The sequence below is a fragment of the Lissotriton helveticus genome, chromosome 11, assembly GCF_964261635.1.
Source record: "Lissotriton helveticus chromosome 11, aLisHel1.1, whole genome shotgun sequence".
Taxonomy (NCBI): domain Eukaryota; kingdom Metazoa; phylum Chordata; class Amphibia; order Caudata; family Salamandridae; genus Lissotriton; species Lissotriton helveticus.
Genome location: NC_136072.1, coordinates 790,681,251 through 790,703,040, shown reverse-complemented (window position 1 = coordinate 790,703,040; position 21,790 = coordinate 790,681,251). Strand labels below are relative to the sequence as shown.

The window sequence follows — 21,790 nt, the reverse complement described above, 5'->3', positions numbered from 1 at the left end:
TGAAGTTGAGACCTAATGGAGTCCTAGTTAGCATAAGCCAGGAAAACACACTTTGAAATGTTGTAGCAAATTCATTTTAATTTCAAATTTGTTTTATTGATTTTAAGAGCAACAGTAGGCACTACAGTACGAAAGAAATGCATCAGGCATAGAAGGCAGTCGATACAGATAAGTACGTCTTCTCTTCAGAGCAAATAGCAGGCTAGGTTCAATTGCCACAACAGAGGTATAGTGCCAAGGCTGCAAATGTCAAGTGTAGTGAGGTAACAAAACTGTGGGAACAAAAACCAGAGCTCCCCCACGTTCCCAGCCTCCCCCCACCCTTACCACCCCACCTAGTGTGTCGGACTCGTGAAACAATCACGGATGCATTCACAGAATAAGTATCGCAGTTATCCATGGGATCATGAAGGATCATGTGAGTCGCAGTAAGCGAAGGTACCTGGGGCATGTGATCTCGTTAAATTCTTTGGATAGGAGGGAAAGCAGCAGGAGACAGACCTTCCGATATGCAGTCGTGGAATGTGTGAGCATGGCTTAGATACGTTCCATCCCGAAGGTGAACCAGATTTTGTGCAGCCATCCCGTGTGAGTGGGCCTGGTAGTTGAGCCCCAGAGGGACAGAACATGTTGTGTCGCAGCTTGCATGGCGATCCCCATTTGACGACCTCTGGGGGACTTTAGGGGAAAGGTGAGTGCGTTAGGTAGGCCTAAAATGGTGTAAGCTGGGAATCTAGGGATTTCAGTATCAAAGTAGAAACAATGTCATCCTGGACCGTCTTCCAATAGTCCTGGATTTCACAGCATTCCCAGAGGAGGTGAGTCAAGGTGCCCCTTTCCCCGCAACCCCTCCAGCCCAGCGCACTACTTGTCGGGTTGCCCTTGTTGAGCCAGGTCGGAGTGAGATGCCGGTACATGGACAACTTCGTCGCTGCTTCCCTACCTGCAGTGTTGCGAGTGGTGTGAGAGGCTCTATAATATACATAACTCCATTCCTTGGGTAATAGGGCCCTCCACAGTTCCGCCTCCCAAAGTTACTGGCCCGCTGTCTTGCCCGAGATGGCTGGGGGCGTGAGCATTTTGTAGAGGTCTGAGATAAGATGCCTATCCGAGTCTTTTGTCACCAGCCACTTCTCAAAGTCCGTCATAGGTCTACCAACTAGGGGGGCGATGTCTGGGTGCGTGAGCCAATGCCGAAGTTGGAAGTACTGAAATAAGTGGGGGGAAACAACGTTAAAGCCCTGAATTATGTCCGAGAGGGGGAGAAATCCCTGTAGGTCAAAAAGGTGGCCGGCGGAGAGGCAGCTGATACCACGCCATTGCGGAAATGCATGAGGGGCAGTGCCTGGTGGAAACTCCGGGTTGTCCAAGAGAGGGGTAAGTGGGGAGGGGAAGGTTGTCAACCCCTTCTTGACAGCGACCGCGTTCCAGACCTGCATGACGTTGCGAGTGATGGGGGATCGCAAGAAGTAGCGTGGCCGACGCTGCCGGGGGAGGAATGGAATTTTCCAGAGGGCTGTCTGGGCCATCGCCCTGTCCTGAAATAACCATCGCTTCTCGGATTCCGGCCTATACCACTCCTATACCACTCCACCAGGTACTCGTTGTAGGTAGGTCCAGTCGACCCGGTCGAACGCTTTCTCAACGTCAACAGCCAGCAGTGCAGAATCCGAGTTTTGGAAGTGAGCCTTGTCAATCAAATGGAGTATCCGCTTAGTGTTATCGCTGCATTGGCGATTCGGAACGAAGCCCGATTGGTCGGGTTCCAAGATCCCGGGTAAACATGGACCAAGACGCGCCGCTAGGACACCCGTAAAGAGTTTTAGGTCCAGGTTAAGTGAAGATATAGGGCGGAACGCAGAGCAGTGTGTGGGTTTCTTACCCGGCTTAGGCAGCACCACTATCTCGGCTGCAAGCATATCTGGGGGATGGAACTCGGGCCCTCGAAGGAATTGAACAGCCGGGTGAGGACAGGAGCCAAAAGCTGGCTGAAGGTTTTGTAAAATCTAGCCGAGAAGCCATCAGGCCCCGGGGATTTGAGAGGGCGAAGGCGGGAGATAGCAGCGAGCACCTCATCCAGGCGGATAGGGGCATCTAGGGCATCCGCATTAGCTTGAGATAGCTCCGTGATCTCCGCCGATTCCAAATAGGCGTCAATGTCCTCCGACGATACAGAGTCGGCTTTATATAAAGTGGCATAGAAGGTCTGGAACGCCTCCGCAACCTGGGTCTCCCCGTGATATCTAAACCAGAGTTATCCGTGAGGCTGGAGATTTTGGAACGTTGGGTTTTCGCCTTCAGGGCGCTAGCAAGTAAGCGGCCAGTTTTGTTCCCCCCAACGTAATAGGTATGACGGAGGTGAAGAGCGGTGAATTCCGCTCTATCTATATCTATTCGCTATTTCACTAGTCTAGATCCCTAGTCTTAAAACACGGTTAAAACAATACACACAATTGCGACCTGCACAATTGAGAAGAAAAGACAGAACAGGTACAACATGCAATTGTTGAATACAGTTTGTATATTCTGGCTCCGTTGTGATAACACCAATATTGTATTGCTATGACATCAGCATATCAACTCTGGTGTTGGAGACTTGAATTATACCACTCTGTGCGTCGACGCGTTTCGGTGGGTTCTCCTTATAGTTACCACCTTTATCAAGACCAATGGTAAGCTGTCACAATCAGGGGGTATATGTAATTGCCCCTGGATTCTTGATGAGGATCACTTCTTATAGTGAGTTCTCTGTTTGTAATCCGAACGATGGTTTCTAGTCGAGATATGGGTAGTATGTTGCTGCCAGTTGTCTAGCCTGTTTAAACTTATACGACTTATTATATTATCCCACTTTAGATGCGTGATCCACTTCAATTTGGAAAAAACCCTTATTATTGATCTGTTTCTAGGCCACACATGTCTTGAGTGATTGCCTTGCAGTCCCTGTTTCTTACGATAGTCTAGGACGTATGTTGGTTTAAAAACAGTGCCTCTTCTTCAGCCCTTTTTTTGTAAAATCAGGAGGAAAGATATCCTGAAGGGTAGTACGTAGTTCAACTGTCAACAGTACTTCTTTAATGGCCTGTTGCGAAGACTACCTGATGAAAGTTGCATCGATCCGCTGTCTCTGGGTTTCTGCGTCGTATCCTGACCCACGGAGCACCGGTGCAGCTATGAACCCTCTCCAGTTCAGAGACCTGAGCAGTGAGTTCATCCCTTTTTGCTTTGCGGACCTTGGCCTCTGCCGCTGCAATCGCAATAAGTTCGCCGCGGGCCACCGCTTTCAAGGCCCCCCAAAGGGCCGAAACCAATGTCTCGGGGGTGTCATTAATAGCCAGATACTCAGTGAGGCACGCGTGAAGCTGCTTGGCGACGTCCGGTCGTTGTAAGAGGGTTTCGCGCAATCGCCAGGATCTAGGGGGGCGGGTAGATTTTGGGACCCGGAGTGTCAACTCAACCGCGTCGTGATCAGACAGGGCCGCTGGTAAAATGCTCACGTCACTGAGGGTGGCAAGTAGTTCAGAGGAACCCAAGTAGTGATCCAACCTGGCATATGTGCGATGTACGTGGGAGTAAAACGTGAAGTGCGATGTGTTGGGATGTGTAGCCCTCCCTAGATCTATCAGGCCCCTCTCATGTAGCCATTCCTTACCGGCGGCCGTAATGGCGCCGGTGTCCCCATAGCGGTGCCCCGACCTGTCCATATTTGTGACCATAACTAGATTGAGGTCCCCCCCAATGAGCAAGAGGGAAGTAGAGGATTGAAGTGATTCGGAAATGGCGCCTTTTAAAAAGGCTTCCTGTCCCGAATTTGGGGCGTAGAGGGATACGATCGTGAAGCGCTGGCTCCCCACTAAAAAGGTGTATGCTAACAGCCTGCCTTTGATCTCCCCCATCTTATCTCCCACGCTGCCCCGGAAGCGCCCGGACACCAGAATAGCCACCCCTGCCTTTTTCGCTGGGAGAGATGAAAAAAACTGCTGGGGAAAGGCACGTGAGCGCATCCTGTGCCAGTCTTTAGGCAGGAGATGGGTTTCCTGTAATAAACAAATGTCGGCCCCGGAATTCTCCAGGTACGAGATCACAGCCCTCCGCTTAATAGGGTTGTTCAAGCCCTTCACATTAAGGGTTAATACCTTCAAACTGGAGTCCATCATAGGAGGTCAGGTGATCTGTGCGCTATGTGAATGCAATCCCACTGTCGGATCCGATGAAGATGCAATGAGCATCCTAGCCCCACATAACCCTCTAGTACACTGGTTCCCTCCCGCAATCCCACTCCTAACCCCAGCCCCAACTTCGCCCCAACAGGCCCTCCCCTCCTCCCGCCCCCCCTGAAGCCAGAAACTCCCAAACCCGAAGGTTCAACATCCCCCCCACCACCCACCTCCCAACACCCAAACCATGAGAATGCATAGTCCCAGTCCTGCCAGTCCACGCAGGGCCGTGGTAAAGTTACTTACGAGGGTCGTGTTCGGGGGGGCGTGGCTTGAGCGCTGCCGAGCATGGACGCCTGAGCCCCGAGCTCCGGGCTGATCTCGGCAATTATCCTGCAATTAAGACTCCCCCGGCGGCGCTGATAACCCTGCGTGGTGCCCCGGAGCTGTGGAACGCTTGAGCGGCGATTGGGAGCGGGGAGCTCCGAGAACAGCGTGACTCCGCCCACGGGGACCAGCCATCTTGCCTGCGGCCCGGAGAGGCCTACTAAATCCCCGGCCTCAAGTGACGAATGGGCCGTTGGGGCGATCGAGCCATCGGGGACGGGCGGAGGCCGGCGCTGACTTGTGGCATACACCCTGCCTCATTCTAACGGGCGCCCGGAGGAGGAGGCGCCCGCGGACATTAGCGAAGGCGAGGGCAGAAACTGGTGGCAATTTGAAGGTGGGGCCCGGTGATCTGTGCCACCATCACCTCTGCTTCATGGCGGCGGTGCGGTCACCGGCGGGGGGCGGTGCCCTAGTGTGGACTTGATGCAATATCGCCATACCTGAGGAGCGGTGCTGCCTGGTGGCCTGGATGACGCGGCAAGACCGGTGGCCTTGAGGGGAGCCCGGTCCGGAGGGGACAGCTGGAGCGCCTGAGGCGATATGTGGCGCTCTGCCCATTGAGAAGGGTTGAGCCGGTGAGCTGCCATATTGGCGGTTGGTGCGCCCACAAGTTGTGCTGGACCCTGACGGGGGCGCCTCTTCCGTGGACTGGCGGTGGTGATGGAAGACGCGCCCTGATCCTTGAAGGTAGCAGTCCCGGGCGAGTGGTGGCTCCTGGAAGACCCTTAGTGGCGGGGCTGCTGCCAGAAGAGAAGGAAGGTCTGGGGCTACGACGGACCTCCACCGGGTACGGGGGTGATCGGCCGGATTGCGCTGTGCACCGTGAGGCGCTGCGGATCTTATGCACCCATGGTGGTTCTGGTCAGAGGGTACTGAGGCTGGCAAGGGGTGCTCCCACCGGCTCGGTGAGTGACTGTGGAATCTGCGGCGTCGCCCTGGAGAGGGGACTGGTGCCTGGACCAACATGCGCAGATGGCTGGTCGGGCCTCAGCCCTGTTGGATTGACCGGACGGAACGGCGAGAAGCACGACCCTTATTCCAACCAGGGGCGCCTCGAGGAGTTGGACCTTTGCGTTTAGCACGGTCAGCGAGGCCTAGGGCCGCACCTTGGGGAAGCTGCGAAAGGGAATGGGCACGGCGCCGGCTGACCAGGCTGAGGACGTACCGGAGGCTCAGGGACAAAGTTCAACCGAGGGCCAGAGTGCAGGGCTGCAACAGCAGCAGATGGACCAGATCCTCAAGGCCATAATGGACATGAGGGACGCGTTGAGGCAAGACATTGCGCAGGTGTCGACAGGCCTAGGCTTACTGAGGGCGGATCACGACAAGCTCGCTGATCGGGTCAAGACCGCGGAGTTGGTGTTGGAGACGCTGGAGCCGGCCCAAAAGGCAACAGATGCCACGATGGAGGACTTATTGCGTAGAGTACGCCAACTGGAAAGGAGGGCGGAGGATGCAGAAGGACGCAATAGGCGCAATAACGTCCGAGTGGTAGGATTGCCGGAAAATATTGAAGGGAGCGACATGGTCTCCTTCCTGGAAAAGTGGTTGCGGGATGTGGTGGTCCCTGAGGGCCTAACGCACTTCTACACGCTGGAGAGAGCCGACAGGGTCCCGGCCAGGCCTCCGGCGCCGGGCCGCCCTCCCCGACCGGTGGTTGCGCGCCTGCTGCATTTCAGAGACCGGGACATCATCCTATGACAAGCCAGGATGGCCGGCCCGTATAAGGTGGACAACGCCTCGGTCTCTCTCTTCCCCGATTACTCTCAGGAGGTCCAACAAACTTGCTTCTCCTTCCTGGCAGTCAAGAGGGCCCTTTGTGACGAGGGAGTGCAGTAGTCCTTACTGTTTCCGGCACGCTTGAAGTGATGGTGGACGGAGTAGCGACCTTTTGTGATACGCCGGAGGACGCCTGGCAGTGGCTGGAACGTTACTGGGTTGGTAAGGACGGCGCTAGCAACTGGGCTGAGGCGGCGGAGGAGCGACCTAAGCCACGCAGGAGTAGGTGCAACCGGAAACGTACACAGAACAGGAGTTCCCCATCTGCGTCACAGACGGAGCTGGAGAGACAGGCTGCCCTGCAGGCGGTGTCGGTTATTTCTGGAGTGGTGACGGAGGCTCCATTGGTGGACTCGGGCTCCCGGCAGGCGTCAGATGAGGCGGAATTTGGAGGCTCTGATGGGGGCTCCGAGAAGGACCCTGGGGAGCTACCTCAGGTCACTCCGCAGACGGCCGATGGCCTGCTGGACGAGTGATCCTCCTGGATGCTGAGTGAAGTTCAGTAAGGGGGCCTGGTCGGTCTATGACATTGGACCAGTGGGACACGCTGGGAGACCGTTTAGTGGGACGCTGGGAGGAGCGCTTTCTTCCGTATAGAGGGGAGATTGCTGGGGAGTGAGAGGGCCCTGGAGGACTGGGGATGCGCATGGGGTAAGGCGCTGCTGGGGTGAGGAGGTTAACAGGTACGAGATCAGCTTATCACGGTGTGATGGGTCGCTTGCTGTCCGGCTTGGCTGGTGCAGGGTCACCCCCTCTACCTCACATAACTTGTGAGTCTCTGGTGGTTACCAGAGTTTCCCCGATTGCGGGGTCGGGTTTGGATGGGTAACAACTGTTTGACGCCTGTTCTGGGGGAGGGTGGGATGGGGGTTGGTTGGGGTTGTTTCAAGTTACAGGGGCTTGTCAGTGTGCCTTTAAGGTTGTGTGGGGTCGGATCCAGCTGTATACCTGCCTATGGCGGCTAGACTTGAATTAAAATGTATTACTTGGAATTTGCGGGGTCTCAACTCAATGAGGAAGCGATATAAGGTACATGCATATTTGGTCCGTAGGGGGGTCCAGGTGGCCTTTTTACAGGAAATGCACATAACTCAAGCAGAAGGGCAGGCGCTACAGCGGCGATGGAGGGGGCAACTCTTCTATACCACTGATTCCGCTTATGCTAGGGGGACTTTGATCTGGGTGCGCGCAGGGGTCCGCTTTCAACCCATGACAACGATGGTAGACTCAGACGGAAGGTTTGTGGCTGTGTTAGGACGTCTAGATGGCCGGGATGTTACGTTCTGTAGTGTCTATGTCCCGAATTCCGAACAGGCCGCGTTCTTTTCGACACTCTCGGGGAGGCTGGCGTCCCTATTGATGGGCACTGTATTTATGGGGGGGGACTTTAATTCGGTGGTGGACGTGGAGGCGGATCGCTCCCATCCTCCACTGGCGCAATCGGTAGTGCGCAGGGTGGCCACGGCGCGAAGAAACTGGCAGGAGGAATGGAGCCTTATAGATGCCTGCCGGGCACACCACCCTGCAGATAGAGATTATTCGTTTTACTCCGCACCCCACGACCTTCATGTGCGCCTTGACACTGTTCTTTGCACGCCTGGGGCCCTGGAACTCACACATCGCAGTGAATACCTAGCGAGAACTATCTCGGACCATAACACCTGTTTGCTCACGGTCCTCTGGTCGAGACAACGACAGGCGGTTCCTGCTTGGAGGCTGAACCCGCTAGCGCTGGAGGACCCAGTGTTTAGCGCGGAGGTAAGGGCGGGCAGCGAACATTACTTCCAGGAGAACGCGGGGTCGGCGACTACTAGAGCGCATGAGTGGGATGCCTTCAAAGTGGTAATACGGGGTGTATGCCTCTCAACCACAGCGGGGGCGCGTCGGACATTGTTAGGCGACATAGAACGGGAGGAGAGCTGCCTGCGGCAGGTAGAGAAGGCTAATCATGTTCCTGGGGGCAGTAAGGAGGAAGTTCTAGCGGCACAGGAACGGGTGGCCGCTAACGTTGAGAGGCTTCGCTGTCTTGATTACAAATAGTACATGGTTCGGGTGCATGCGGAGAGATAGGGTGGGAACGCTGCTGGCGTGGCTGGCCAACCCCACACTAGGGGCGCCCCGATATTGTCATTGGCCACGCCCACCGGGGGCCTGGTTTCAATCGCAGAAAGAGATTAACGACCAATTTCTGGATTATTACACAACACTCTACCAGAGCAGGTTGACGGTGCCACCGGCTGGCTTAGATACCTTTTTAGAGGAGGCGCAGTTACCACAGTTAGAATCGGAACAGAGAGACGCGTTGGGTGCTGTTATATCGTTAGGGGAGATTAGAGCAGCGATTAAGCACATGGCCAGGAAAAAGACGCCGGGGGCGGATGGCTTGCCGGTGGAATTTTATGCCTCGTACATTGACCTTCTTGCGCCACAATTACACCAGGTGTATGGTGAGGCCTGGGAACTGGGCAGGCTGCCACCATCAGCCAGAGAGGCGATTATAGTGCCACTATAAAAGAAGGGTGGGCTACCTACTGCAAGGACGGCTTATCATCCGCTCTCAATGCTTACTGTGGACTATAAGGTGCTGAGTAGGATCTTGGCCACGCGGCTGTCAGTTCACATGCGTACACTGGTACATCCGGACCAGTCGGGCTTCATTCCCACGCGCAACACCTCGACGTGCATACGACGACTGATACGGGTCATGGAAGTCGAGGGGAAAGGTCTGTCGGGCGCGGCGGTGCTATCGGTGGATATCGAAAAGGCGTTCGATAGTGTGGAATGGTCGTATTTGTTTTGCGTGCTTCGTAGGTTCGGGTTGGGGGATGATTTCGTCCGGTGGACGCAGCTGTTGTATAATTCCGCTACCCCCAGGGTTCGCACGGGCCGTTCGGTATCAGCGGCATGTCTGGTGGAGAGGGGCACCTGACAGGGCTGCTCCTTGCCTCCGCTTCTCTTTGCATTGGCGATCGAGCCCCTGGCGGCACGAGCCCGGCAGAGACGACATTATGAGGCGGTGCTGCTGCGTGGCGAACCACATTATATCTCCCTGAACGCTGATGACCTCTTACTCTACCTGGCCGACGTGGAGACCTCGGTGCGTTGGGGCACGCGCCCTCCTCCGGGAGTTCGGTGAGCTGTCGGGGCTGCAGGTTAACTGGTCCAAGACCTGTCTATTCCCACTAGCTCCGAATTGAGCCCGACCCACGGCACTAGAGGGTCTGCGCTGGGAATCAGAGTGCTTACTGTATCTTGGTGTTCATATTTATCATACCCACTCGCTCCTTTATGAAGGAAACGTAGGCAGAGCGTTGAGGGGCATCAGAGGCAGTATGGGGTTTTGGCGTACCCTTCCGCTGTCAGTGGCCGGACATGTAGCGTTGTTAAAGATGGTGGTTCTCCCACGGCTGCTTTACTTCTTTCGCACGCTACCGGTGTGGATTCCGACTTCCTTCTTCAGGATCTTACGGTCGATGGTAATAGGGTTCATCTGGGGCACCGGCAGGAGACGTGTGGCACTGAACACAGATCGCGGGAGGAAGGAGGACTAGCGGTGCCAGATTTTGAGTGGTACTACCTGGCGGCGCAGCTGCAGTGGTTCACTCAGGCGGTGGCACGGGAATTTAGAGGTCCCGACGGTCCACAGGGCAGAATTATTCAGCGCCATGTCCTGTCCTTTATAGTGCTCCAGCAGAAGCTTCGGTTGGACCAGCTCACTCTCGAGGAGCGCACCATTCGTCAGTGCTGGCTGCGTTGCCAGAAACGGGCGGGAATCACCAGCCCGTATGCCCCGGAGATCCCTCTGGGCATGTGCACTGCCATCCCGCATGGCGGGGATTGGTCAGCACTGGCCGGCTGGGAGGAGCGTGGGGTCCACATGATAGGGGACCTATATAAGGATGGTGTTTTCCTGCCATTTCACGAGCTGCAGAGCGCCTTTGATTTGCCGAGGGGTGACTTTTTATTGCATACTGCTTTAGTGTAGGGCATCCAGAAACATTGGAGGATGGGTCTGGTGGAACCCCCCAAGTCATTAGGCTGACAATATGTCACGATGGCCGCTGGCACTTTCAAGGCTATCACCTGTTTATACAGGAGGTTAGCCCTGGAGGGATTCCCACCCCTGGATAGGTTGAGGGCGTGCTGGGAAGAGGACCTCGGCCAGTCGATACCGGAGACGACCTGGCCACAGCTCATGCGGAGGGCCTGGAAGGGCATGCGCAACGTCCGGTTTCAGTTGGTCCAATATTTTACACTGCACAGGGCTTATTTGACGCCAGTCAAAATTCAACAGGTCTTTGGGGGAGTTCATTCAATGTGCCCTCGATGTAACGCGGAAGGAGCTGACTTTGGTCATATGTTTTGGTCTTGCACAGGGCTGGATACATACTGGACCGATGTTATGACATGTCTTAATGGGGTAACAGGGTATCAGATTGAAGTAAGCATGGGGACTTGCCTTTTACTTTGGTTTCCGCACACGCCTGCCACAAAAATCACGAGCAAATTCTTCGACCTGGGGCTGATTATGGCCAAAAGAGAGCTCACCATGCACTGGAAGTCCAGGGGGGGACCCAGCTTTCTGAGGTGGCGAGGGACCTTCCAACAATGGGCGAGTAGCGAAGGGGACTCTTGGACTACAATTAGCCAGACACACCTCTAATGACAAAGCGCTGGATGCGGCCAGGGCGTGGGGTGCGCTGGTAGCGGACCTTCAGTTAACAGTAGAGGCTGATGAGGGGGATGGGGCGGATGCGCCAGCGAGTCAGGCACCAGAGAGCGGGGTGGGGAACACGGGTGAACACACAGGAGATGGGGCCAACTAGGACCTAGAACCTCACCGCACGTGCTGGTTTCCGCGTTTTGGCCGGAAGGGAACGAAGAACTAAATAGGGGGACACGGAACGCTTTGCACGCTTACTTGGGTTCGCCGGACCCCCGCAGGATGTAGCTGTGTATGTCCTCGGAAGGAGTTGGGTGATGCAGCACGAGGGGTTTATGCCAATCCATAGGAGGAATAGTAGATGGCACACTGACATGGGGGGGTGGGGGTAGAGGGGGAGGTGGGAGGGTGAGTCGGATATGGACGAGGGATACAGAATAATGCTGATTTTCATCCTGAAAACTGGACCCACTGTGTAGGTGGTCCTCTTACGCTGAATGTTTGTAGGATGTTTGACGAAAAATTAATAAAAATCTGTTAAAAAAAAAACAAGGGTCGTGTTCAGCGGCAACCACGTGGCCCCCCGCCCATCACCCTCCCAGCCCGTGAGCATGTTATATGCTATGAATAACCCCCCCATAGGGTGCAGAAATCAGTCAGAGGGTGATGTTTCCTTGGCCACCTCTGCGACAGCCGTCGCTCTCTCCTGCGTGATGATGTGGGCCTCGGGCTTCAGGCGATGCGCCGGGGACCGTCTACGTTCCACCGTTTGCCAGCCTCCATTGGAGGGCCCCTGCGACGGCCGCACCCATGGGGGGTCCTCTTCCATCTCAATCCCCAACAAAGCACAAGTACCCTTGAGCGAGCGCATCTGTTGCAGTGCTCCGTTCCACTTAAATATCAGGCGGAACGGGTGTCCCCAAGTATAAGGAATTTCCTGTTGCCTTAGAAAATCCGTCGCCACTTTGAATGTCTTTCGTTTCTGTAACGTGATGGCTGAGCGGTCCTGATACAGGGCGACAGGGTGACCCTGAAACTGAAGGGTTTGCGCCCGTCTGGCTTCTCGAAGAATCCGTTCTTTGAGCGGGAAGTCATGGAGAAAGGCTAAGATGTCTGGAGGCGGGGCGGCAGCTCGTCTGGGGAGCCTCACTCTATGTGCCCTGTCGATCCGAATGGCAAAATCAGCCGGTTCCCCCAAGATGTTCCGGAAGAGGTCCTGCAGGTAGCCAGTGATGTCTGACCCTTCCGTTTTCTGAGGGACCCCGCGGACCCGTATGTTATTGCGACGGGACCTGTTTTCCAGGTCCTCTGCATGGGCCTGAAGTTTCTAGTTGTTGATCCGTGAGTCTCAAAATCTCCTGCTGGAGCTGTTCGATCTCGTTGCTCCTTGTCTGGTCAGCCTCCTCAATAGCGACCACCCTCTCTCCAAGTCCCTCAACATCTCTCCTGAGCTCCCTGACCTCCCCAGCTACGTCCTGCTTCAGGGACTTGAAATCCTCCCGAAGGGAGTTGAACAGGGTCTCCAAAAAGGACCTGGTGATGGGTGTGTCGCCTCCAGAAGGTGCCGGCGGTGTTTTGCGGTATCGGGGGAGGATGGCTCCTTGCCAGTCTTGGGTAGAGTTTTTGCCAGCAGCTCTGGAAGCGTATGATTTGCTTTCTTCCCCCTGAGGCCCGCAATGTCGTGTCAGGCCGCTGGGCCGAGTCTCCACACCAGCCGTCAGGTATCTCGGGGGGGATTATCTAGGCCCGGGGAGCTCAAGCGTGTCTGTAGTCTGTGGCGCTGCGGGTCCCTGACTCCGCCGTCGCGATCTCGAGGCCCTTGGTAGGGAGCAGGGCAGTAGATAGCCGATTCAAGAATGGCCTGCACCTTGCCTCTCGTCTTCCGGTCAGGGGGTAGCAACTACAACGTGGGGGCCTGCTGGAGAGCCGACACTCAAGGCTCGCCCCAGTGGGGCCTGTGGCAAGTCCAAGGGTTGCGCCCGGGCGGCAGCGTCCCAAGCCCGCTGCAGGCACGGTCCCCCAGATGGGCCCGACCCCTTTGGATGTGTAGGAGTGAGTTTGGTCTCGGCAGTCGGTGAGTCTGGTGCTGGTGTATTCAGGTATCCGGCCCCGCCACCATTCCGTCGGTCATGGCTAGGCCCAATGCCGGGGGCTCGATCATGCCCCCGGAGCTGTGCGTCCCCAGCCGCCCCACGTCTCTCTCCTCACCTCGATCTCCGCTGTCTATCAAGCCGCCGCTCTCGCTGCGTCCGGCGGTCCCAGGAGCCCTGCAGTGTCTGAATGGTAGCCCCGGTTTGCTGGAGGGCGCACATCTCGGAGCCTCCACGGGCCCGTCGACCCCAGGCAACTCCGCTGCTCGCCGACGACCCCGCCGTGCCCACTGCAATGTCCAGGCCGGCGCCCCCGGGTCCCACACCTCTGCTGCCCCCGCTCCAACATAGCAGGCAGGGGCGGCACAGGGGCCTCAGCGTGTTCCGGGTTCCGTTCTTCGGCTCGGGGCGCACGGCGGTAGGGCAGCAGCGAGGGCCTCCGGAGGATCTTCCTTACAGGCCCGAAGCCGGGGCCTCGATTTTCGCGAATCCCGCCTGCCAACTCCCCACACCGCCGGGAGTGCGACGGAAACAGCGTTGCGTGTCCAACGCTGCCTCTCCACCTAGGGCACAGTTTGATAGGGCAGCGGCACGGGTCCAAACGACCCCAGGAGGGACCAGGCTGTTGTCGGAGGCCGGATCGGAGCTGGTTACCACATTGGGCTGGCCGCCATTTCTTCAGTCGCGGCCCCGTAGCCTCTCTCCGTAAGCGTGGTTCGGGCCTCCGGCGGTCCCGCCAGCATACTCCAGGGTTAACTACTGAATGCGCTCACCGTTTGACCAAGGTATCAGGGGCATGGGGGGTCAATAATGCAGTTTAAGGGGCTATAGGAAGGATCGGGGCAGGGAGCCACTGAAGCCTGCGTCCGATCAGGTCGCCATCTTGGCCACGCCCCTTGCAAATTCATTTTAACTGAGTTATCCTCATGTCAGTATGCACATGCAAATTCAAGAGTAGATTAATAATGCACTTTTTGATTTAGACACCTAAACGCGTCATCACCGTGGAAAAAAGGGACACCTCTGCAGTGAGAAGGAAGTGAGGAAGCACAGCAGGATAGATCATTAATTGTAAGTCTGGTTTGTCAGAGTTTTAGCTCCTTTCTTGGCACCATAATCCATTTATCACAAAAGGCTCTAAGCTAATAAGTATGCAAGTACCTTCAAGCTATTTTGCCCAGATGTTGTCAGTTGTGTTCATTCGTGGCTTTCAAATGTCATGGCAGACACAGTTAATAGCTAAAGTTTATGCAACCACCATTCAGCCCCAGTGCCCCGGCCCACCATAACAGGGAGTCATGATTAACTTTCCATACTAACAGTAGGCGAGAAACAAAAGGCACAACAAAAAGGTCAGCCCTGTGCTCTATACCCTTGCGTCCTTGATCCATTGACCATCCTTTCATCAGAAATTAGTGGGTTTCACCTACCTTTGGATGTGCATACCAGCACGTGTTGAGCCCCGATGTCATGTTGCCCCAGTTACATTGCATTATGGTATGTTATTTTTAGGCAGAAGTTGCCCACCCCTGGGTCACACATATCAAGAAAGGGCCTTCATTTCAGGGGTTCCTCCCTAATTATTAGTAGATTAATTGTCTGATTGTTGCTGTAACTTTCACAAAATATTCACTATGCAAATGGCATTTGGCACGATAAACCAAGTTGTATCATCAGTTCCTCATCACTAATTTGTTGAGTTGACAAATACAGACTTGGCAGCAAAATGTCTAATTTTTGCTCAACACTGGGTATTCTTGAGCCGCTGCTGTGTTACCTTGTACTCGGGCTGTATGATCGTGGCTGAAAATGGATGATCTAGGGTCAAGTTTTTGGGGCCTACAGAGGCCATTTAACTGCAAAACGATGAAGGTGAGTGAGCCTTAGAGACTGGGGCATGTCTTCATACATTAGAGTCATGTGAGAGCCCAAACAATTCATACCCCATTATTGATGAATAGTAAAGCAGGCAGCACTTATACACATACTCACACATCAATTTTTACCGGGTTTTTCTTTTGAACCGGGAAATATCAATACATATTAATGTGGTGTTGGGAACACCATGACTATCTTATTGCACCCAACAGCAAAAACCACCAAAACATATTAGACTTAAATGCAACAGAACACAGTGGACAGAATATGTCATTTACATCCAACACAGTACAGATACGGCATATTGTCACCCATCATGTTGCTCCCAAAAGCAGTAGACGCCAAGCGCCTCCACAATGAAACGCAACAAAGATATATTTTGCACTGTTTTCCTGTTGCAGAACCCTTTAGATAAAGCATCCCACATACATCCAACATAGCACAGATATACCTAGAAGCTGAACATCACCACACTTCTAACTGCTTTTACTGTTGTGGAAATAGATACTTGGGGGCTCAATTACGGTGTCGGGCGGATTGCCTCCACCAGGCTGTCGGTAGCCACCGCCGGCCTGGCGGAGGCAATCCACCCGACATCCATTCCCGAATTCCCCCCCGCCATATTAGTATGGCGGAGGACCGCGGCGGACGGAAAGACCGTCCGCCGCTTTTCCGCCCCGGTCGCCTTGCGGCCGGGGCGGAGAATGTTTAATATGGTGGCGGTGTCTCATAGACACCGCCAGCCATATTAGTATGGGCCGTCAGTCATGCCTTTCCGTGGCGGCAATACCGCCACGGAAAGGCATGCGGTCTTCACTCTGGGAGCCCCTTGCGGGCCCCCAGAGTGAAGGAGGGGTGGGGGCTGCACACGGGGGGTACCTGTGGTACCCCCTCACATTTGCATTAACAAAGCGGCAGGCACCGCGCGGTGCCTGCCGCTTTGTCACCGTCACTGTGGCGGGCACATCCTAATGCCCCCCACGGGACCCCCGCCCTTATGGCGGGCAGTCCCAAACCCCGCTAGGATGATGGGCAGACAAAGTCCGCCCGTCATCCTAATGACCCCCATAATCTCCAAGGAGAAATGGCATTGCTTTGCGTCTGCACCCCTGCCATACTAAAATCATAGTTTAACATCTGAATTAATACGACATTGCCATTCAACCATCTAACATGATTGTCTATGGCTATATGCCCCCCAGTTTCCCCAGTCACAATAGTGTTCTAGTGATAGAGCAGAACACAGTAAATGTAAATGTGTTGGACTTGTAAAGCGCACAGCTGCCCGTGAGCGTCCCGGCGCTGAAGACCGCTGGGGAACCCGTCCTGGCTTTCCCTGTGAGATGGTCCCTTCTGGGTATCTCCAAGGTGAAACCAGGCATCCCCGGCGTCTGTGGGGGGCCGTTGTAGAGATGAGGCAAGCTTAATGCCCAGAGTTGCCGAGTGTGATACCAGTCTGAAACACACATCCCAAAAAGTCCACAGTGCTATGATATCACACTAGAGGTAGGTATGAACCAACAAGTTATCATAGCAACATTAAGAATCATAGACCCAGTGGTATAAAGGTTAGGGTGTTGTGATTGTGAGGTGAGGACACTCTAAACTACCCACGACCGAGGACCGGTCTTGTAAGTAGACACCTAATTTCTTACCTACAGAGACTAAAACTATGCATGGTGATCTGTTTCTTCTTACTTTTTTTGTCTCACTACTGTGCTACTATTATGTGCAATGAAATTGTTCTATGCTATTATTGCCTTACTGATTACTTTGATCAGGAGTGGCACGTGCAGGTAAGAGCGGTGGGGCCAGGTTGGGGGGAATTCAACAGATGACCATGAGGGAAAATTAAATTAATAATATATTTTCCCTTGTTGTAGCCTGTCGAAATAAACCCCCGCTACGCCACCCGGCCCCACCTCTCTTACCTGCCCAGGCCACGGCTGACTTTGATATTGTATTCTTTCGTGGACTGTATTGGTTTGAAAGGCCCATAGACGGTGCTTTAAATGGACCGGTACTTCTTAGATTTGTCACTCTGAGTACCGCCACTTCTCTACTGCTGAGGAGAGTACCGGTACTCTTGAAAAGGGAGGCTCAATGGCTGGTGAGCAGGAGTGGACTGTATCTCTGGCAGCCAAGGCGCTGGTTCTGTAGTCCCGATCTGACCCCAGCTGAGCTATTCAGCAGGGCTCATTTGAATAATGTCCGAATTGTTTGTAAGAAAAAAGTGACAGAAAGAGAGATTCAATGAAGACACTCTCAGGAGGTGTGTACATGTCTGCTTGGCGACAAAGATTCATAAATAAAGTAAAAGGGAGGGTGGGTGGGTGGGTGAGTAAGTGAGTGAGTGGATGGTTCAGTGAGCAAAGGTGGATGTATAGATGTATGGATTGATGAATAGATGGATGAGTGGAAGCATGGATGTATGGGTGAAAGAGGGTGGATGATTGGATAAAAGGACGGATGATGGGTGAATAAGTGAAAAATTGGATGGATGAATGAAAGGGAGGGAGGATGGATGAAAGGGTGGATGATGGATGAGTGAAAGGCGGGATTGAGTGAAAGGGTGGATGGAATGAAAGGGTGGAGGGAATAAAGGAGTGAAAAGGTTGATGGATAGATGAGCCAAAGGATTGATGGATGAGCGAAAGGGTGGATAAAGAGATGGATGAGTGAAAGGATTAATGGATAGGTTTGGAGATGGATAGGTTTGTATATAAAGGGTGGACAGACGGAATGGTGAAAAACTGAATGATGGATGAAAGACTGAATAGATGACAGAATGTAAAGGTTAAATGTTGGGCATCAGCAGGTAAATGGTAGGATGAAAGGATGAATGGATAGATCGATGGAAGAGACAAGAGATATCTTAAGGGGAGGGTCATGATGATTTGCTTCATTTGCTTGGTGCCATAGGAGCTTTGGTTCGAAGTGGGGGTATTTTAAGTTTCTTCCTACTCACGTGCTCAAAAATATATAGTATTGTGTCAAACAACAACAATGAACAGTATGGCATTAAGAAGGTGCAACTATTGCAAAAAAAAGGAAATGTTAACATATTATCGCATTTCCCTTTCATTTTGTGTAATGAGGTATCCTGCTTTGTTTATATAAACACATTGCTCATTTGTTTTGGTATGTGCTTCAACTAATGTAGAAGTTGTTAGGTATCATTATGTCTTGCCTTTAGCTCCCCCCCTCACTCCACCTCTAGCTCTAGCTCATTTTAATGAGTGTCTGCACTTATTTTTTCCCATTTAAAGCACTGTCCTCAGGGCCACTTCTTGTTGTATCACTGTTTCTGATAAAGAGGAAAACTATAATTAAAAAACGAATCATAGCCTCATATACAAAGCCCTTTTGGAATAGCAATCCATGTGGTTCACTAAACCACAGGATCTGCAACAGCAAAACTGGATTTTTTGTTCACAAAACCCTCGTTCCGACTTGTTAAAGGACTTTTGCGACCGCTTCTGAATTGCAAATAAAAAATGAGGTGAAAAGGGCATTCTCTTTCCGATTTGAAAACCATTTATTAGTTACCAACCCACAATTTAGGGTGGTATCTGATTTACAAGTTTACATTCCCCACCCCAGCGCCTTGAGACCCTCACGGGTGAGTAGTGTGCTTTACAAATGATATGATTGATTGATTGATTGATTGATTGATTGACAAGTGATGTTGCTGTGACATTAAAGGTATACTAGCCCTGTCAAGAAGTGCCTACTTAATTTTACACAACAATGGCCTATAAAGAGAGAAATGTAGGTAATCCATGCTTAACTCCTATGAGACAGTTGTGCACCAGATGTAAAGCAAGGTGCATTGGTTTTGTCAGTGCTTGTTAATTACTCATGTTGATCTTAAGTTTCTTCCTCCTCGCTTTCTGCTTTCTACTAACAGCCCTAGGAGACAGACACACAAAAGGACTATAACAAAGTACATCTTCTTTGGGCATCTTTACATCCATAACTTGGGACACTTGTACTCGCTTCCACTGATTATGTAAATGTGTTGGATTTGTAAAGCGCACAGCTGCCCGTGAGCGTCCCGGCGCTTGCTTAGGGAACCCGTCCTGGTATTCCCCTGTGAGAAACCCCGGCAGGGTGTCCACAAGGTGAAAGCCAGGCATCCCGCCGCGAGGGGCCGTAGTGGAGATTAAGCAAGCTATTGCCCAGAGTCGCAGAGTGTGACCCCGTGAGTTGAGTAGGCACCAGAACGAGAATTGTCGAGTCCGTGGAATTTTTTTGAGCCCGAGACCCGCCGAGGCGGGGAATCGAACCCTGGTCCACAGTCGATCTCAGCCTCTGGGTCTGCCGCCTCTAACCACTGAGCCACGCTTCTCCACACGATTATTCGAGTCCACAGATACATTTTCATATGGTGCACCCAGATGTTTCAGCTGAAGGAAGAGAGGCATAAGGAATTACAGGCTAGACTACATGTTCAAGTGGGGAAGCTGGGATTGGATCAGGACCTGGTTTATGGTTTGAAAGATGATACTCCGTCGTCAGGGTGGCTAAGGATATTACCTCCGCCATTCTAATGGACTACAGTCTGTCAAATTTAGAGTTGACCGCTGGTCCAACGTTCATCTCTGTACATTTAAAGGAACTGCAGTCATGTACATTTATTTAAAAGAACTACAGTATTAGCAGTTCTTTTCAATGTACAAAAAGTTTGGTGAACGGCCAGCATTGTTTTTCACAGCCGTTTAATCATCAAACTTTTTTTTCACATATTTTTGTTTTTCAGAAACTCTGAACACGGAAATTTGTTTCAGAAAAACAAAAGAATAATGACCCAGGATGGAGAGGAAAAAATGTGCATTATACTGGCCACCCTAAAAGGGTGGGCAGCGTAATGTCCTAACTATGATGGCCCCTATCCTGTTGGGCCATTAGAGGGTGGTTTCTGTCGACAGAGCCACAGGAGCCCCGCCGCATGTTTCTAATAGATGAACCAAGGATTTGTTCATACTGTAAATGTAGCCTCAAGTCTGTTGATACCACTGTTGACTACTCAGTCAAGGTCCCACATTCCATCCACTTTATTGGCGAAGGACTCTATTTAGTAATTTATTTTTGTGTTTTATATCGAGATAAAAATCATGAGGCTACTGCCTGAATCAGGTCTATTGACATGTATGTCATATGTGAGGCACCCGGCGTAAGTGAAAATTTAGAGGCCTCTCACCAAGTTGTGTAAAGGGGAGGTAGTTACTATTTTTGTTTTGCCCCGGCTCAAATTGTACATAAATTTGGCCGATGATACATTTTCTATTCTTTTTACCATTTTCTATTCTTTTTACCATTTTTTCAGCATACTATCAGCAGCACTCAGTACCTAACCTTTAGTGAAAATAAAAAAAGGTGTGTACATTGGACCGACGAGAGGCCCCTTCCTGTATTCGGCGATTGAAGCAGGCAGGCCTCCGCCACTGTTTCAACATTGCATGAACCTTTATCAGGGTCAGCTGTAAACGCTAGGCCAGGGCAGGCTATCGCCGGCTCCCGGCCTTGAACAAACTACAACGCTCTGAGAGGGTGGGCGAGTGAGAGAGCACGGAGAAACAGAGAAGCGGCGAGGCGGGAGCTTCTGTCCACTCTTCAGCGTTACCGAGGCGGTCAGTCAGATTTGAACCGGAACCTACCCAGCACCTACTATGCACTTTGGAGGTCGAGGACAAACAATCTAACACGAGCAGGACAGCATGGACCTGGTAAGGCTCTCTTATCTGACCTTAAAACATTTATTCTGCACGTTTCGGAATAATTTCAATTTAGGGGTTGATGCATGTTAAAGGAGACCTCCAGCCTGGCCTAGCTATATATGTTGCCTAATGCGGAATAAAATTCACTACGTTATATGTAAAAATAAAATTAAGTAATTTCAGAGTTTAGTGGCCTTAAAAAGATAATGGACCTTTCCCCTTTCTCAATACAACCAAAGGAAGTCATTTTTTTTCCCATGGCTGAATGGCTGAAAATTTGGAATTCATATACTTTTTTTCAGAAAATCTAAGCACTTCTCCAAGCTTTGAATTCTGAAAAGGAACATATTGTCTGATTTTAAAAAGAAAGTTAGTACTTACATGAATGAGCAAACTGACTTCCTTTGCTTTCAGTTTGGCAAGACTGATAAATTATAAAACGGAATACGAAACAGCCAGTTCATTTGCAAGATATTCCGATATTTGCACAATGAATGTGCAATAGCGCCTGAGGATATCAGGCAGTAAAATGCAATGGGCACCAACCTGGTTAAAAATAAGTCTGGGGCTTCACAACTGGACTTAATGTTGTAAACACAGTTTTCCGTGGTAGTTTATAGTTTTGAGGTACTGGTGAAGGAACTCGCTCACAAAAAATTACCCGATTGAGATGTCGGCATAGTTAAGGATCTTTGCTTCCTCAAATTATGGGGGCATTTTCTGAAAAACATGAACCTGTAAGCCGCAGCTACTGGCAGCAGTATTTAGTGCTGTAGAAATATTAATTTGCACATTAAATACGAGTTTCCCAGATGTCTCTGCCACATCTTAAATGTCTTTTGTATTTTGATTTTTTCACGAGTCAGAAGAAAGTCTTATAAAAATATGTGAACTTTTTGTTAACACCTTTTCATATAAAGTAAAACTGGATTTGTTTTACACATTATAATATTTATCTGTATTGCATTAGGTATCCACAAGCTTCTTGTCAGACCCATTTTACAAATGTGTTTATTTAGAAAACTGTGTGCTTTATAGTCTTTAGTTAATGTTGTAGTATTTTGTTTGATAGAGGTTTTTGGGCTCTAGCGCACTGTTGCATGCGAAGTCTGT

At 51.9% G+C, this 21,790-nt stretch overlaps 1 protein-coding gene across 2 annotated transcripts in view; it reads left to right on the top strand.

Moving 5' to 3' along the window:
* The window catches only part of GCK (glucokinase), a 366,089-nt gene that overhangs the window by 160,703 nt on the left and 183,596 nt on the right, over positions 1–21,790 (top strand). Inside the window, exon 1 of one of the 2 annotated variants that reach the window (XM_078666754.1) lies at positions 20,453–20,686. The exons of the other annotated variant lie outside the window; for it this stretch is intronic. Coding sequence (XP_078522880.1) covers positions 20,678–20,686 — 9 coding nt within the window. The 5' untranslated portion in view covers positions 20,453–20,677. Of the gene's footprint in view, positions 1–20,452; positions 20,687–21,790 lie in introns of those variants that run through there. 2 annotated transcript variants of the gene reach the window in all.